General features: G+C 44.0%; 1 protein-coding gene across 1 annotated transcript in view; it reads left to right on the plus strand.

Annotated features, from left to right (window-relative positions):
• The window catches only part of HUWE1 (HECT, UBA and WWE domain containing E3 ubiquitin protein ligase 1), a 484,118-nt gene extending 468,161 nt beyond the window's left edge, over positions 1–15,957 (plus strand). Inside the window, exons 81-82 of the mRNA XM_082264230.1 lie at positions 6,621–6,811; positions 15,123–15,957. Coding sequence (XP_082120356.1) covers positions 6,621–6,811; positions 15,123–15,225 — 294 coding nt within the window. The 3' untranslated portion in view covers positions 15,226–15,957. The remainder of the gene's footprint in view (positions 1–6,620; positions 6,812–15,122) is intronic.
• The last annotated feature ends 2,167 nt before the right edge of the window (positions 15,958–18,124 follow it).

The raw sequence follows: 18,124 nt of genomic DNA on the forward strand, positions 1-18,124 counted from the left end.
TTTGTCACCATCATTTGACCCTGGCTGGACGGTGCCTCCAATTGGACCAACCATTGACAGGATCTCCTTGATGTATTATAGCCTATTTCTTATAGTCAGGATATGTCTAACAGCAATGTATTTGTGTAAAATCAAATTCATTAGAACTGCTGTATGTTATACACACGATTGGTGAGCCAATTTGGGCCCTAATCGGTTTTATACTGTAAATGTTTTTCATTACTTGTTTTTTCTTCCTCTGTTTTTTTTTGGAATTCAAATAAATATTGATTTTAATTATATTATCTGCCTGGAAAATCCTTCCTTCCCAGTCTTCCATGTTCTCTATTCAATAAATTTTAGGATGTGGCACGATCACTAACCCTTTTATATGCTCAGACTGCTGCTGTCTGAAGGCACAGTATCTTTAAGTTGCCTGACCAGAAAGGATCTTCTGTAGTGGCTCCAGTCTCCGGCTGTAGCGGAGGGGAAGTCCTTCCGGCCGTTGTTGTCAGGACGTGAAAGAAAACTGAATTTTTGTAAAATCTTACCGTAAAATTCCATTCTCTGAGTCCTCTGACAGTCGCCGCCCCCGTCCCTCTATTGGGGTTTTTTTGGACTTTAACTGCTTGCTACCAAACTGAGTTGGGAATGCTGATAGCAGGGGGGTATTGGACCAGTGGGACAGCCCCCATAGGTGTGTCTATGTAAATTATTTGTTTTTAACAAGTCTTATGCCTAGCTTGCTCCTATGGATAAGAGGTCAATACCCATTGGTGAAGACTGAATGAGTGGGCAGCGACTGTCAGAGGACTCAGAGAAAGGAATTTTACGGTAAGATTTTACAAAAATTCTGTTTTCCCCTAAATTTCCTTCAGGACAGCACATGAGAGGATAACCGAGACTTACCCCATTAGGAAGGGACACCAGCTTGCAGGACCTTTCTGCCAAAGGCCTGATCGCTGGCTGACAAAAGGTCCAATCCGTAATGACAAGTAAACCTCAAAAAACTTGACCATGTGGCTACCTTGCAGATCTGCTCGGGAGTGGCACCAGCTTTTTTTGCTCAGGTGGTTGCGAGAGCTCTAGTAGAATGTGCTCTTATCCCTAAAGGAGGAGATAATTCCATGTGGGAATATGCTTTTGAGATTGCTGATCTGAAGCACCTGGCTATTGATCCTTTAGATGCCCGGATGACCTGAAACCTTTTGTTACCTCCAGATAAAACAAAGGGTTCTCCATACATCTAAATTGTGAGAAAACCTCTTCATCCCCGGAAGGGTTTTGAACAGAAAGTTGGTAGGACAATGTCTTAAAGGTTTCGGGCCGATGCCACTTTTGTTTAAAGTTTTGGATGTGTCTTGAGGATCCATCCTATCCGTTAAAATGGATAGAAAAGGTTCTCTTACCGACAGAGCGTGAAGTTAGCTGACCCTTCCTGCTGAAGTAATGGCCGCTAGAAAAACTGTCTTGAGTGTCAGATTTTTCAGTGAAATTGAATCCAAAGGCTAAAATGGTTCCTTTTGTCAATGCCTAAAAAAAACTACCAAAAGATCCCATTTTGGAAAGCTCTTCACCTGGACTGGCCTGTTCCTGGCCAGAGTCCTAACAAATCTTGCAACAAAGGGCTCCCAGGCAATAGCTCTTTCCAAGAAAACTCCAAAACCGCCACCTGAACTCTGAGTACTGATTGCAAGCCCTTTTTCTGCACCAGCCTGCAAAGATTCCAGAATTGAAGACCTTCCGAATGATACAAGGAATTGAAAATCTTCCAGGCTTTTGCATAAACAGCCCTAGTGACCTTTTTCCTATTGGAAAGCTTCCCTAATACCCTTGGAATCATCTGAAATGGTGGGAAGGCGTAACCTAGTTGAAACTCCTAGGGATTCGTCATGTCGGTAAAGAGAGAGAACAGAGGAAGTTTTGTATCTTCTCTGGAAACAAAAAGATCCATCTGGGGATTCCCCCATTTCTCTTTAATCAAGGCAAATGACCTCTGGATTTAGGGCCCAGTCTGCTTCCTGTATTACTTGTCTGGACAGGAAATCTGCTACTGTGTTCGGCGTGCCTTTGAGGTGGACTGCTAAGGATAGTAAATGCATTTCTGCCCATTCCAGAATTTCCGTGGCTAGTAGCTGCAGGGCTCTGCTTCTTGTCCCCCCCCCCCCCCCCCCCCTGCTTGTTTAAGTATGCCATGGTTGTAGTATTGTCTGACAAAACCTGGACATGGTAACCCTGGATGTCTTGTGAGAGAATTCAGAGCCGTTTCTACAGCCTCTAGTTCTCTCCAGTTGGAAGACCTGGAAGCCTCCCTCTGGGACTATGTCCCCTGAGCCAGATTCTGTTCTCAATGGGCACCCCAGGAACTGGAATCCGTCGTAATTACCCTTTCGACTTGAGATGACCACAGATGGCCCCTGGATAGGACTGACTGTTTGTTCCACCACCAGAGCTTTCTTTTTACTTTGGTCGGAATCTTTACTACCTTGTCTAAAGATTCCAGGTTGTGATCCCAGGCCGTAAGAGAAAAGCTTGGACTGGCCGAACATGGAGTTTCGCCGATTGAATGGCTGGAATAGTCGTCGTCAGGGTTCCAAGGGCCGACATAACATTCCTGATTGATACGGGTTGATTGGTCTCTAACCTAGTAACTACCACTTTGGCCTTTTTTTTTTTTTTTTTTTTTTACCACTCAAGTTTGCACCAAATTTGACTTCTGGATGTTCAGGATCCTAAAGACTCCAAATGGCTGTGAGCCCCTGCCAGATCCTTCAGCAGTTTCTCCCTTGAATGAGCTTATAGGAGGAGGCCATCTAAGTACGGGTTCACTGCAATACCTTGAAGATGAAGTGGAGCCAGGGCCTCGGACATCACTTTCATGAAACCCTGCAGCGCAGAAGAAAGGCCAAAAGCAAGGACTCGAAATGCAAATGAAGAATCTGATTTCCCATGTTCACCGCTAGTCTCCGATATTTTAGACTGAATGCTGATGGGTAAGTGTGGGTAAGCATCTCAGATCTATTGATGCCATGAAGCATTCTTTGGTCAACAGATTCCGGACTGTAAAATGGGAATCCATACGAAACATTCTGTAAAGCACTGACTTTAGGAGCTTTAAATTTGATAATCGGGCGAAAGATTCAGAAGGTTTCTTTACCAGAAAGATGTTAGTAGAAACCCTGCTGTCCTTCTCCTGAAACTACTTGAACTACCACATTCTGTTGCATCAGATCCTTTTATAAGGGTCTTCATGGCCAGAGCTTTGGTATAATCTTTCTCGATTTGTGATCAGAAACCTTTCTGGGGGAAGTTGTACCCCTAGGAAAGCATTGTCGAAATGTATTGGCTTGATCACTTTTCCCACTGAGGGAGAAAACTTAGAAGTTTTCCTCCCACAGGAAGTGCCCAGTTATTGGGTCTTATTGGTCTGCGTAGGAGGATGGAAAAGGAATTCTCCTTAGCTTTTGTGAGGTCCAGCTCCCGACCTGATCCTGAGATCTTTTAGGCCGAAAGACGCCCGAGAGGCGGCTGCTTTTTCCTTTTTTTTTTTAGCTGGGAATTACCTTTTCCTGTCCGCTGTTCTATCCAGGATGTTATCTAGTTCTGGACCAAATCTTCTGTAAAGCTTACTCTTGGATGCGGAGCCCCCCGGCCAGGTCTTCAACCAAAGAGCTCTGGCTGAATTCGATAGTGACACAGACCTTGCTGTCAACATAAAGCGTCCGCAATGTAAGCTACAGCTGATGAAAGGGTAGTGAAGGAATCCAAGATTTTTGTTTTGGGTGAATCCGCTACGATATGCGCTTTAAGCTGGTTAACCCAATACTCCAGATTCCTGGCTACACAAGTAATTGCCATCGTTGGCTCACTTCCCCCACTTCCCTAATCAAAGTGTAGCATAACCTGCTTTAAGTAATTCATCCATCTGATCCAAAGACAATTTATATTTGCTGGAAGCTGTGACGGTGGCGGGTATCAGACCCCTGGCCTTCTCATCCACCTCGTGACCAAAGACCAGGCAATCCCACACCCTGCCGTCACTTGTGTAACAATGCCACTCAGCTGCACCCAGCACACAAATTGTCCAGCTTGCGGGACCACAATCTAGATGCCAGCAGACTGAGCGATGGTTACCGGGCTAATTAAACAATTAACCCTTTCTCTGCCACCACCTCTGTTTATAATGAGCCCAGAGGACGCTTGTAATTTTAGAAATACCAATTATGACTTTAGAATAACCATCTGTAACACCCACTGTCACCTCAGACAAGAATGTTCAGATAGGTTAGCCTAAACAGTAGCGCTCTTTCAGGAGGCAGGTTCTTTTGGGTCAGTTTGCATTTAATAGCTTGGAGACAAAATTAACACTTTTCAAAATAAGGTTTAATTATAAGAAAGGTGAAGATTGGTGCAAATAAAAATATTTACAGAAAAATGGGTTACAAAGAAATAGAGGCACAATACAGCAATTTATAAATATGAAGATAAAGAATGAAAATACTTGCATTAAAACGGTCCTGGTATTACCTTAGTTTCAGAAGCTGAACAGGTATGATCGGTTCCCCTTGAGCGATGTTATTGCTTGGATGGTAGGATGAGAACTGAACTCTATATCAGTTCCTGTCCTTTTCTCTGACCCTCCAGGGGGTGTCACCAGAAGTACTTGGCCAATAGGCTCTGGGTCCATGGGCGGTCCCCCTGAAGGCTCACACATGCTAAGACACATCCCGTTTAGACAGATTATTAAAATAACTCCTATCTGGAAATATGTAACGGTTACATGCTTGAAACCGATATTTTATGGTACAGTTTTGAATCTACTTTTCAGACACTAAACATGGGTTATCTCAGAATAACCTCTGACCTGTAAGGCATCTGATCTCTAGCTTGTCTCCCCTAGCAATGACAGTGATCAAGTTTGATCTTAATTCGATCGGTATTTTATCTGGCATTCAAATATATATTTTCTAGAGACATTTCTTGCTTGTGTATAAAGTTAGGACGTTTGGGTTTAACTGTGGTCATTTTCCGAATGACCCTTTGCTGTGGAATTTACCAGACAGCTTCCCTGGCCATCTGCTCAGAGTACGACAGGCTTCTGACTAGGCAGAGACAGTGCGACTAGCATGTCCGTCTGCTTGCTTATAATAAAGGTGTGAAAAGTGTCAGCTGCGCAGGAACCTAGCATTCCGTAACCCAGGGGGTAATTAACACTGCCAAAAGGGCTGGGGGGATGAGGGCTGGTAAGAAATTACCCATTTGGTTTTTAACACTGTCAGCTAAGCTCTAAACACAAGATGGATGCTTGCGACAGCGGTTGAACGAAATGGCTGCCTGACAAACTACCATTACAGAAGCATTTTCCACTCCCTCTCCTTCCGCTTCCTCTGAATCTTCATTGGAATGAGCAGGAGAGTGGCCCTCCTGGGTAGCGGGATCCAAATACGCATCCACCAGAGGGGTTAACAGTGGGCCTTGTGAGGACTCTGAGGTAGATGCCTGACTCGCTGGGGGGCTTGTTAAAGCTGAACGGAAAGACTGAATGGTGGCATCAAGCTCTTTTTTAACCGAGGCAATCATGTCGCTGCAAGCTGATGTTTATTCTTCTTTACCAAAGCAGCAATGCATTCTTGACACGGTGGTCTTTCACCCTTCTGGCAATTTAGATTTGCATGAGGGGCATCTTTTTCTGGTCAGAGCATTTTGACTGCCAAAAACACAGAGCCCCCCCCCCCCAATGAGTCCAGCAAACCCTCCAAGGCTACACACTACTGGTGCACAAAGAAGTATTCGGGATTCCCAGTGCCCAGACAGGCCTCAGCCACCAGGGGGCGGAAAAAGGAGAGTGCTCAGAGTACAGGATTACCCACAGTCTTCCCTTACCTGGGCCTTGCTGGTTCCTGTCTCCACTGCAGCTGCACCTGCCTCCCTCGCTGGCTTTTCTGCAGAAAAACTTGGCTTTTTGACCGATTCCGGACTCCATTAGTGTCACTGCACCAAATCTGATATGGGCACCAGTCTGATCCTGCCTCCTCCCCTTGCGTTTGCGGCTGGAAATGACGCTGCACGCCTGCATTGCAGGCGCCACTACTTCCGGATACCTCACTTCTGACCCACACAGACCAGGGCCTCCTGCCAGATCGCCGCCACCCAGGAGCAGCTCTCGCATGCAGTATGGGCTCTCCCTGAGCACTGAAGGGAGGGAAAGAGCCCGCACACCAGATACCCAAGGAGGATCTGTAAGTCTCAGAAAAAAATAAAACCGGTGGAGGCAGGAACCAAGTCTCCCAGGACAACACCTAAGACATCCCGGCTCTCATCAGGTGTTCCCTCCTGACCGGAGGAAACACAAAGACCAAAGTGGTGGGGAGAAGCCTCCATTTAAAACATTGGAAGGTGTGTTTCCTTAGACGGTGGGAGGAGCCATGATCTCTCGGGTGCTGTCCTGAAAGACGTTTAGGGGGAAAAAGAACTTTCATTAACATTTTAAGAAACCCTGTCTTGTTTGTCCAATCTATACTTTAAGGTTTTTAAATTCCAAAGTTTAAACTTTTTGGTTGGTCTTCATAAAAGGCAGGCTAGGTTGAGTAAAACTTTTGAACAAACTATATATATGTCTTTTTTTTTTTTTCTTTTAATAGATTCAATGGTTCTGGAGGGCGCTGCGCTCCTTTGACCAAGCAGATAGAGCTAAATTTCTTCAATTTGTCACTGGAACCTCCAAGGTACCTCTTCAGGGCTTTGCAGCACTTGAGGGGATGAACGGCATCCAAAAATTCCAGATACATCGAGACGACCGGTCCACAGACAGGCTGCCTTCTGCTCACACGTGGTAAGTAACAAAGTGCAGCAATCTAATACACATTTTGGTACTCCAAGAGGTGCATACACTCACAATCCATGCAGCACTGGAGAATATAGAGCAGAGGTGGTGGCGTATAGTCGCAAATTTCACTAATAAGAGTAACTCCTTGTTTATTTCCTCTTGTATTCATTTTAAAAAGTGTATGGGGGAGGTGGAGAGTGAAACAATCATCTGCTAAGCATGCATGTAAAACCTTATAACCGATATACGAAATATGAGTGGCGCTTTAATGTGGAGTAGGGCTTTATGAATATTTGTTATGAATATTTGTCTGTGAAACATGCTTCAAAACTACACTAAGCCCTTCCTGCCCTTCTGTATATAAACATTCCCCATGCAGAGAGAATGTGTCAATATAGGTTATGTTTACAACTTCAACAACCTCTAGAGATTGCAGAGATATTCAGTAGGGAAGCTGGCTCAATAAGCACTTTGAGTAGTCATTGATCAATTAATAGGCACGATTAATCCTCTCACTGCCACTATTGTAGCTCTGTTATGACCGAGCAGTGGAAGGATGAAAACTTGTTTGTGGGTTTGTTTTCTTTTAATTATGCCAAGGTTCTGTCTCGCTAAAGGAGTGTACAGTTTCCTGGCCACTTCTACATGTAAATGGGTGGCTTTGTGGATGGATGATCAGTCTTGATCAGCCTCCTTGTGGTGATATTGCATAGAGAAAAAAAGTAAATGGTGTGTGTGTGTGTGTGTGTGTGTGTGTGTGTGTGTGTGTGTGTGTGTATACAAGTATAAATATTCAATAAATAAAATGAAAAGATAAACACCTCTTCCCTCACGTACATGTATTAGGATGCACGCATATACATACATATTATGATTTCTACATCCCTGCCTACAGCAATGGTGGAAGAATAAATTTAACGCCAATATTTTAGTATATCTCTGAATTGGCTCTTTTTTGTTTTTTTTAATGCATAGCCATTTACAGTACTGGGTTTCTTTATTTCTTTGCCATTTCACAAGCGCACATGCTTTATGTTCTAGTCATTTTTCTTTCATTCATCGACGGACACAGCACTCCATAAATCATAACTAGTAGGTTATATTGCCTCCTCCAGGAGTTAGGACTAGGCAGAAGAAAAAACACCTGGCTATGACCATGGGCTGTTCTTAGCTTGGTATATAACCCCCCCCCTCTCTCTGCTCTAGGTAATCCGTTTTTAATCTATCTAGTCAGGACCTAGGCTCCCTTCTGGAATCTCTGGTTCTGGCAATTTTCTCCTTTCGTACATCTTTTTTGTTTTCTCTCGGGAGATCTACAATCAACTGCCGGGCTGGACACTGGACAATCGAGATCCAGTGGTCCCCCCAGCCAGCGAGCGTGTTAAGGCCGCAGCTAAACGCTAGGTTGGCTGCGACATAGCCGCACGAACAGAGGCTGGCCCGCGAGTTAAACGTCTTGCAAGGTCGCATACGACCGGGCTTGGGTCTGAGTCGCAGTGGTCCTTTGGCCAACAGCTCCCCTACTTCGGTGGCGAGGAGTTATGTCTGGAGTGGGTAAGTACATTACCCCCTCTACTCTTTTGGTGGTTTTCTTTGGGGTGGACGCAGGTCACCTCCAGGGACGGTCGGACTTGCCTGCAGGTTCCCTCCTCCCATCCCTAAATCCCTCACTGAGCTGGGTTTCCCCCACTCCCATTCCCCCCCCCCCCATCTGTACTTAGAGTCTGGTGGGGGTCCCATGGCAGAGAATGCAGCAGAGACCCCTGGGGTCTCCCCCGCTATCCCCACTCTGTAAGGGCCCTGGGATAGTCTGTGTCCCGCCCTGGTAGTCTGGAGGGGTCCCAGTGTAGGAGACCCCTAGGTGCATGCTCTGCTGTTTGCAGTGTGGGTATAGTGCAGGGGGGGTCCCGGTGCAGAGACCACTGCAAAGTGCACAGCAGAGTTTCCCCTAAGCGTGTGTCCTACCTTCAGAGGGGTCCCCTTGCAGAGGATGCAGGAACGATCCTGGCAGCATGCTTCAGTGTTTGTAGCTGATGGTGGCCATTTTCCCTTAGTCTGGCTGGTCTCAGGTTGATGGCTATGTTTGTGTAGCTGGATGATGTCACAGGGGCAATTTTCCCTTTAGTCTGGCTGGTATCCTGTTGGTGGCCATGTTTGTGTAGCCAGATGATGTCACGGGGCAATTTTCCCTTAAGCCCCGTACACACGCAACGGTTATCGGCCGACCGATCGTCTGTCTTTTGTCCAGAGTTGTGTTTTGTTGGTTGGAATGTGCCTAGACTGCACATGAATTTTCTCGCCCAACAAAATTCTACTTCAGAAGTGATGTCATGTGTTGGTTTGCTTTCTTTGTGTTCTTTCTTCACTGAGCATACCCAGACTTGCTCATCAGATTTTTCCCTGTCGAAATCTGTACTGACTGCATGAAAATCGGCCGTTGTGTTGACGGCCAACAAAAATTGTATAGTCTGCACACATATTTTGTTCGGCCGAAAAGTCGGAGTTGGTTGTTGGAAGCATCATACTAGCAAGCTGAAAATCGGCAGATCGGTCGTCGGGCAAAAATTCCCTGCCAATTTTCGACACGTGTGTACGGGGCTTTAGTCTGGGAGATGCTGAATCAACTGAAGCCTTGTGGGGATGCCAAAGCTCCTCCCTTGAGGACTTCCTCTCAGAGAAGACCAATTGTCCCAAGGGCTATTCTACCATCCTGCTTTACAATTGCTGATTTTAATGGCTTAGCTTTTGAAAGCCAGGTACTGAGGGATAGAGGTTTGGATCAGTGATCCCTACTATGGTGAAGGCGAGGAAATCGTCTTCCAGCAACAAATACCATCGTACATGGAAAGCGTACATTTCTTGGTGTGAGTCGATTGGTGCTCATCCTCAATCCTTTTCTGTGGCTTGGATCTTAACCTTTGTTCAACAGGGCATTGATCAGAAGTTGGCCTTGAGTACCATCAAGGGCCAGATGTCTGCCTTGGCAGTCTTCTTTCAGCGACCTCTAGGCACGCACTCTTTACTTCGTACCTACATTTAGGGGGTTTGACGTGGTTCCACCTGTACAGTCTCTTTAGCCTCCATGGGATTTAAATTTAGTGATTTTGATTTTCCAGAAACCTCCATTTGAGATTCCCTTGCCTATGTTCTCCCAGAAGGTGGCATTCTTGGTGACTAATTACCTCAGCCCGCAGGGTATCGGAGTAGGCGGCATTATCCTGTCGCAGTCCCCATTTGGTGGTCCATATTGATAAAGTGGTTCTTCATCCCTGTCCATCATTCATGCCCAAAGTTGTCTCTGACTTCCATTTGAATGAGGACATTGTGTTGCCTTGCTTGTGTCCCAAGCAGGCTCATCCCAAGGAATTTGCTTTGCGTACCTCGGATGTAGTTTGTGCGATTCAGGCGTATCTGGCAATTACGGGGTCCTTTCGGAGGTCAGACTCGCTTTTTGTGGTTACGGACAGACCAAGGAATGGGCTGGCGCTTCTTAAGCTACTCTCTTCAGATGGATCAGAGAGACGTTGACTCAGGCCAATTCCATTAAAGGTCAGGTTCCACCTTTCCCTGTCACGGCGCATTCTACTCGGACGCAAGTTTGCAAGGTGGCCACTTGGTCGTCGGTGCATACCTTCAAAAAATTCTATAAGGTAGATACTTTGGCATCTGCGGATGCTTCTTTTGGCCGCATAGTTTTGCAGGCTGCTGTTTAAGAGGGGCTGTTCCCTCTTGAGGGGTGTTTTTTCTTTAACAGAAACAACAAAAAAAAGAACAAGGCGCCCGGTGTACTCCAAAATTCAATAGATGCCTTTTGTTGATACCTCAGTCCTTGAAAGACTCCTGGGATCAGAGTGAAATCGGTATAGCAACTGGGGAAGAGGGAGCGCTTCTGGTTAAGGCTATCAAGCAAGGTTTATATAAATATAACTGAAAATATATAAATAAATAAAATAATTGTGTCCTGAGTATAAGACACTTCACATAGGGAAAGTTCAAATTTAAAAAACAGTTTATTATTCAATAAAAACAACCATCAGGGGTTAAATTAGGCACTGGATCACAACTCAGATGGAATGTCAGGCTGAACCTGTCTACTTGGCCCGCAGCTGCCAGATCACAGAGTGCCGTGGATGGCAGGGAAACGGCACATCAGCTGTTGTAACAATCAGGGCGGCGTGTAATCCGGAGGATAGGACCGTGTGTCAGCGTGGGGCTGGATGGAACCGATGGGGGCGCAGGTGATGACGTCAATCACCTGCGCACAGGAGACAGGCTTGAGCAGACAACCGTTGTCAGTTAACGATCCCATCACCATGACATGTTTCGAGCCTCAGCGCCTTGTCAAAGTCAGGTCATGTGTCTTGGCTCTTATGTTTATTTTCCCCACCCCTCATTTTTGCTTTTGGATGTCCCACTAGTTATTATTTATGGAGCGCTGTGTCCGTCGATGTTCAGAGAGAAGGATTTTACGGTAAGTACAAAAAATCCCTTTTTTTTTTTTTTTTTTTTTTTTCCAGGCTGCTGTCTCGGTTTTTTTTTTTTTTTTTTTTTTCATGAAAGCCATTGGCAATGGCCCTCCTGCACATTAATGTAGTGTTAGGCTGGTCAGTGAATTAAAACCATTGTACTAGAAAATGTCTGACCTGTTTAAACTTGGGGTCCCTCTATTTAGGATAAAAAAACATTTTGTGAAAGTATTTATACAAAATACTTTGAGGCAAATTTACCAAAATCTGGAGCAGCTGTACAATCCGCTTCTAGATTTAATTTTCATAGCTTAACTTGAGCTGAAGTTAGAAGCTGCTATAGCTTACAAACTAAAACTGCATTTGTTTTGCCTTTTTGTACATTTCTTTGTCGTACATTCCAGGATATAGAGTATGTTCACATCCATTATGATTTCACCTTGAGATGATTGTACACTGGCAAAAAGACATGCATTTCCTCCTAGGCATAACTCTTCCCATCCAGGCAAGACTTCAGTTTTTTTTTTTTTGTTTATTTGTTGGTGTCTTAGGTGATTGTCATGCCCGTGCAGTCTCTCTACACTGCCCATGGCTTAGTACGTCCAGAAGAATGGTACCTGGACACTGCAGTGTTGCTGGTTGTCACCATACTCTGCGTACAAGGACCCTCTGCAATGATATATAGCCTTGCGGTCCGGCAGGGTGTTATACAAGTCCAGGGCGGACAAAATCTGAAGACCTTTGTGGTATGCACTGCCATGATTGGGGAAGAATAGACCCACCTTGAGGGGGTCTTGAGACAGGTAATGGTGAGTGCCTTGGCATTTAGCCTTGCCGGTACCTTCTCCCTACGCTTGTGCCTCACAATTTCCCCCCCCCCCCTTTCCCAATGGTGGGATAAGGGCTGTACTATGGGCTTCCCTTTTTTATTGGCCTTCTTTTTTACGCATTACGGAAGTCAATCAAAGCCAGTGACGAAAGTGCGAGGAGGGGCAGAGCCCCGTTGTCTGTCTGTAGAAGCAGACTGAGGCTGGGGAGCTAGCCCCAGTGAGTGCACCAATAGGAAGCCACTTCCTATGGAGGCAATCACCAGAGAGAATGAGCCAGAAGCTCTGGCAGGGGACCCGCGAACAGGAGGTTCTGGGCCGCTTTGTGCAATTCCATTGCATAGAGCAGGCAAGTGTAAACCTGTGTTTTTTTTTTGGTATTTGCATTTAAAATTTTAAGGGTGATTCAGCTTGCCCGACTGCATTGGTCAGTTCCCATACACAGATCAAAGTTCGAACCATGTGGGGGCACTGTTTAAACAGATGTCAATATCGACTTCTGTTCAACTGCCCTGTCAGATTTTTGCTTCTAGATCAACGCTGATCATTGTATTCTGAAGTTGGGAGGAGTCTCCCCACTTTCAGAATACAAAGACACAGTGGGGAAGATTTTCCCATCCTCAAATGTGTGTTTGGGGGACTTGGGTTGCACTGAAAAAACTGACCCATGTATAGGCAGCCTGCCCTGTAAGCACGCTACGCAACGCTACGGCTGTGACATACATCGTCAGGGAGGCACCAGAAGTCCAGCTGTTCAGAAGGAAGTAGATCTCAAATATGTTCCTGCAGTGTCCACATTCCAAGTGTGGAAAATTGGCAGGCAGGCAGACCCAGTCTCTTTTCACAAGGTCCGATCTTCAATTTTTCTTTACCAGTCGCCGGCTTTACTGGCAAGGCTGTTGAATCCAGGGTCTTGAGAGACAAGGGAGTCTCTGATGGGGTTGCCCCTACTCTTTTAAAGGCTAGGAAGGGGATATTTACCACAGGTATTGCAAATTTTGTTTTGACTGGTGTGAAGGTCATCTTCCTCGTCATTATTTTATGGATCACATGCTGGCTTTTCTCCAATCTGTTCCCACTCAATCCAAACCCTGATAGACTCCAAAGGTCAGATTTTGGCTTTGGTGATCCTGGGACCAATTGTCTCACATTTATTGGTGCCTTTATGTAAGAGGTCACATGTATTGTATTGTTCCTACAGTCAAGACTTTGATGACTCCATGGGACCTAAACTGGGTGCATTCTGTTTTACAGAAATCACCTTTTAAACCCAGTTAGGGGAGTCTTATTTCCCTTCTGAATCGTAAGGGGTTTTTATGGTGTCCATTACTTCGGCTTGAAGAGTCTAAGAATAGGTTGTTTCCTATAAAGAACCATTCTGGTTATTAATCATAAGGTGGTGCTAGCACCTCAGCTGTCATTTCTTCCTTAGAAGATTTCTTCGGTTTATCTAAGGGAATTGCTACCTTCTTTCTGTCCCAAACCTTTGATGCTGGGGGAAAAGGCTCTTCACACCTTGGATGTGTGGCTCGCGCTGTCGGGTGTTAGTAATGTTGACTGCTGCAATTTGTCCATCTCTTTCCCTCTTTGTTTTTTAAAGACCCAAGGAAGGGGTCACACTACCATTTCTTGGCTTAAAGTGCAGTGTTCCACAATTTCAGTGATATCTCCTTCTACCAGCAATGATGGTGCAGACTACTATGTCAGGAGGTTTAAACCTGTTCTAGTTTTGCTTGGGGCTTTTTAACGTATTTCCTTCCCCTCATATTCATTGCTTTGATCATTTCATCTCTATCATAATGGATATAAAGATACCCTGGAATGTAGAAAAAATTTGGGATTTTTGGTTTATCTGTAAAATATACCTAGGAGGAGATGGGGGAGGTGGATAGAATCGGCGCTACCTTATAAAATAGGACAGTGATGTGTCCAAACCATAGAGTGTCACTCTATAAATTAGTGCAAAGAAAAAGTGCCAGTGCAAAGTGTATTTTTATCAATAAAAAGCCGTGCGGATAAATTATGGCTGGGTAGGTTAAAAACCACAAAGTGCTGGTGAAAGATATTTAATGTAAAGTGACAGATATAGTGATAATAAAAATTATCAATAAATATTGGGTAAAAAATTACAAACGTGTGCTAAAATCAAGTGAGCAAAGTGCTTGTGGTAAAGAATCGAGTGCTGGCGTTCCAATTGGTCCACTAGGGGTCGCACTCACCCTTTAAAGAAAATACCAGCAATTAGCTATCCACCAAAGGGGTCCGTAATAGACTCCCAGATGTGTCTCCTGGAGGTCTTCACAGACGTGCGGGTCCCATCTGGGTGTTAAAACATAGGAGCCCCATGGTGCAGTATATACTTGGTAAATCACAAGAAAAGTAGTAGCAACTCACAGTGAGGAAAGTAGCCGATCGATTCAGAGTGTAGTAAGCAGCGCCGGGGAGCTTCCGCGGTTGTAAGGTAGCGCCAATTCCAACCACCTCTCCCATCTCCTATAAATCTTGACCCCTAATTTTTTAGGGGTTGGTTGGTGGCTGCTTCCTATTGTCTTAAAAACAACCCTCTCTGGAATTCTGGAATAATCCATAGCGCTGGTCTCCCCCCCCCCCCCCCTTTTTTTTTTTATTTTACTCGGTGTCCTGTCACCTGAAGGTGGCAGCAGGTATGATAACAACCTGCGTCATGTGATGTACTCTAAGAAAATGAATTTACAGGTAAACCTAAAATCACATTTTTTTCCTGCTATAAAATACTTTTTCTTTAAAAAAAAAAAAATTCAGGTCTCATATGTAATAACATTTGTTGGAATGCAAAGAGTTGAGTAAAATCCTGCATACCTAAACTTCATGTTTTGATTGCCCTTTACTTTAAAAAGTTAAAATATTTTGATGAATAAGCCGGACCAGTTTGTAGCTTCCCTAATTCTCTTTTCAGAATACAGGTACTCTTTAGAGATACAATTACATTTGATAAGTTGATAAACACATCACTTTTGTATATTAACACATATTTTGTTTGTTTAGTTTTAACCAGTTGGATTTGCCAGCCTATGAGAGTTATGAGAAGCTACGTCACATGCTGCTTTTGGCCATTCAGGAGTGTTCTGAGGGGTTCGGCCTGGCCTAGGAACACCCCGCTGTATAATGTTTTCTACTGTTGGACTTTAAAGAGGAAAAAAGCAAAACCAAGCCATGCATCTATCTTGCTCACCCTGCTGGCACCAAGAAGAGGGACTTGCCTTCTAAAGCTGCCGCCTGTCTCCGGTTCCCTTCCAATGGCGAACTGGCTGTACTGAGACTTGAAATCACTGCTCTGGGGAATGTAGAGAACGGAGAGGAGCAGGGGGAAAATTATATATAAGTATATAAATATATATATTTTTCTGTTTTGCTTTTCTTCAGTTTTGCCTAAGGATGAGTTGACACGCTCAGCTCTTCAAAAAGAAAAAAAAAAAAAAAAAAGAAGAAAAAACCTCAACGCAGGGTAGAGAAGCTGGTGAAAATGGTAACGTAAATTCTGCAAATATGTGAAAACACAAAAGAACCTTTGGAAGAGGAGAAAACTAGAGCACTCTATGAAATAGCCACTATTCCCTACGCTATTTTTTCAGCTTCAAATAAAAATTCGGAGGTGTTTACCTGTAAATAAACCACTGAATGGATTTACCTGATCAATACAGTTTTTATTTCTTCATGCCCCGTTTCTGGTGGTGGTTGGAAGGATTTGGGGGAAGGTTTGAGAAGGCGAGTTGGATGAAAGGTCTAAGTGGCAGGATCAAACGACAGAGCCTATGAAGTCTGAAAGACCACTGGGTTGAGAAGGGCTGACAGCCATTAACTAGTGTGGCCTTTAGATCTTGCGAAGACATTTCCCATCTTCTGTTAGATCTATTCTTTGTGAGCGTGTGAAGTGATAGGACACATGAGATGCAGAGGGGCAGTTAAATTGCAGATCCAGATGAGCAATTGGAGAGCAAAATGTAAACACAATCTAGCCAAGGTTTAATCCCCCCACCCCATATTTATTTTTTTTTTCTTTTTCCCCATCCCTGTTCATTTTTTGAGGTTTGAATTGCTAGGATTTTTTTTAAATTTCTTTTAAAAATGCAAAATTGAGAAGATGAAGAAAAAGACTTATCGGAAGTTTTTTGCTGCAAGTTTGAAACACTGGGAGAGGTGTGGCTACCATGATTGTTAGGTAGAAGCGCGGGAGGGAAGTTGGGCGGGGCTGTTTTGGTCGGACTTCTTGTCATTCTGCTGGAAAAGTGTTAAATTTCGGCCTGGTTTTCCTAGCTCACTCCTCACATGCTGTGCACGGAATCATGCACTTGTGTCAACTAGACCGTTCAGGAGAAATGAAGAAAGTGGTTAAATAAAGGTTTAGTTTGAAAGCCAATAAGCCTTGGTGTCTTTGTGTGTGTGATGGAGTAAAGCTTTGTCTGTTTTTTTTTTTTTTTTTGCTAGTATTTTAATAGCGCTTTGGAACAAAGCTGCAGAATATATTATGTCCAAGCATATTTTTTTATGGATTTTCAGTATAACTTAAATCTGGGGTCGGCAACCCACCCCCCCCGATACAGATGTGAATGTAGCCTTTGAACACGGTTAAATAACTAGTACTTTTGAACCAATTTGTTTTTCTAAAGCAGTACCAAACCCTTTTATAAAGTTGTAGATACCTTTTAAAAGTTCTAAAGTAGTAGTTACCAACCCTGTTATAAAGTAGTAGCTCTATTTAGTACTATTTAGAACTTCTATTGGCAACTACAGCTTTTAGAAAAAACTCACTAACTCCTGACATGTACAGTGGCTTTTTTCTTTTTTTGCAGTCTAAAAAATTATTAAAAAAAAATGCACAAGGGCAATAACTTGGCACTATTAAGTACAAGCAGTGTATTTGTATAGGATATAGCTTGCATCTAGGTATGAATTTCTAACTAAGCAGCCAGAGCACTGTATTTCCAGATGTTGCAGATCTAAGAACTGCAGCTGTGACGGTAGCATCCCTATCCTCCTCCGCACCCATTCACAAAAGGCCTTGTACTTTTTTTTTTTTTTTTTTATAGAATACATAGTGGTCCATGAATGAAGGAGTGGAGAACATGTTGCATCAACACAACTCTCATGCTACATTCACAGGACACCTTGTAAAATAAACAATTATTATTTTTTTTTTTTTTTCAGAATACATAGAAAAATAAGACCTTGGTAAATATGTGAGGGTACAGCTCAATCTTAAAAATGAGATCTCTCAACCAAAGAAATTGCTTGTGGGACTTTTAAAAAGATGCAACAAACACCAACAAATCAACAATTATATAAAAATCTGATTTTCTTTCGTTCATTGACAGACACAGCTCTTCATCATCTTGACTATGTGGGTTATACTGCCCCCCTACAAGAGTAGGACACTAGGCTTAAAAGAACGTGCCTAGGCCTATGGGGCAGTCCCAGGGGGTATACCCCCTTTCTCTGCTATAGGTACTCAGATTTTTTCTGCCTAGTCAGGAGTAAGGACTTGGTTCCTTCCTGGGATCACTGGTTCTTTTCAGCTCACCAGAGGCCTTTTCATCCCTTTGGGCCTCAAGACATAGGATCTAAACCCTTCAGAGCCTCCACCGGGGGTTCTAAGAGGACCTGGTCCGGCAAGCCATGAGCAGGTTCTGCCAGACCTTCAGACAAGGCTTCCTCCACATGATTCTTGGAGTTCAGCTTTAATTTAAAATAGTGTGCCTAAAATACATAATCGTATGGGATTGGAGCTGATCTGTGGTCTGAGGCACATGCATTCAAGCCCTGAACTGATCTGAGGTTTAAAGTGTGTGTTGATATGCATTAAGGATTATTTAGGGTTTGATCAAATCAAATCATGGAGGTGATCTGAGATGTGAAGGTGCTGAAATTGGGGTTTTGAGGTATGAAAGATGAAGGAATTGGGCAGACCTGCGTTCTGAAGCTGCAAGCATTGGGGCTGATCTGAGATCTGAAGGTTCAGGAATTGAGACTGATCTGCAGCCTGAAGATGC

Source organism: Pelophylax lessonae (assembly GCF_965119305.1).
Source record: "Pelophylax lessonae genome assembly, chromosome: 7".
In the NCBI taxonomy this organism is placed as follows: domain Eukaryota; kingdom Metazoa; phylum Chordata; class Amphibia; order Anura; family Ranidae; genus Pelophylax; species Pelophylax lessonae.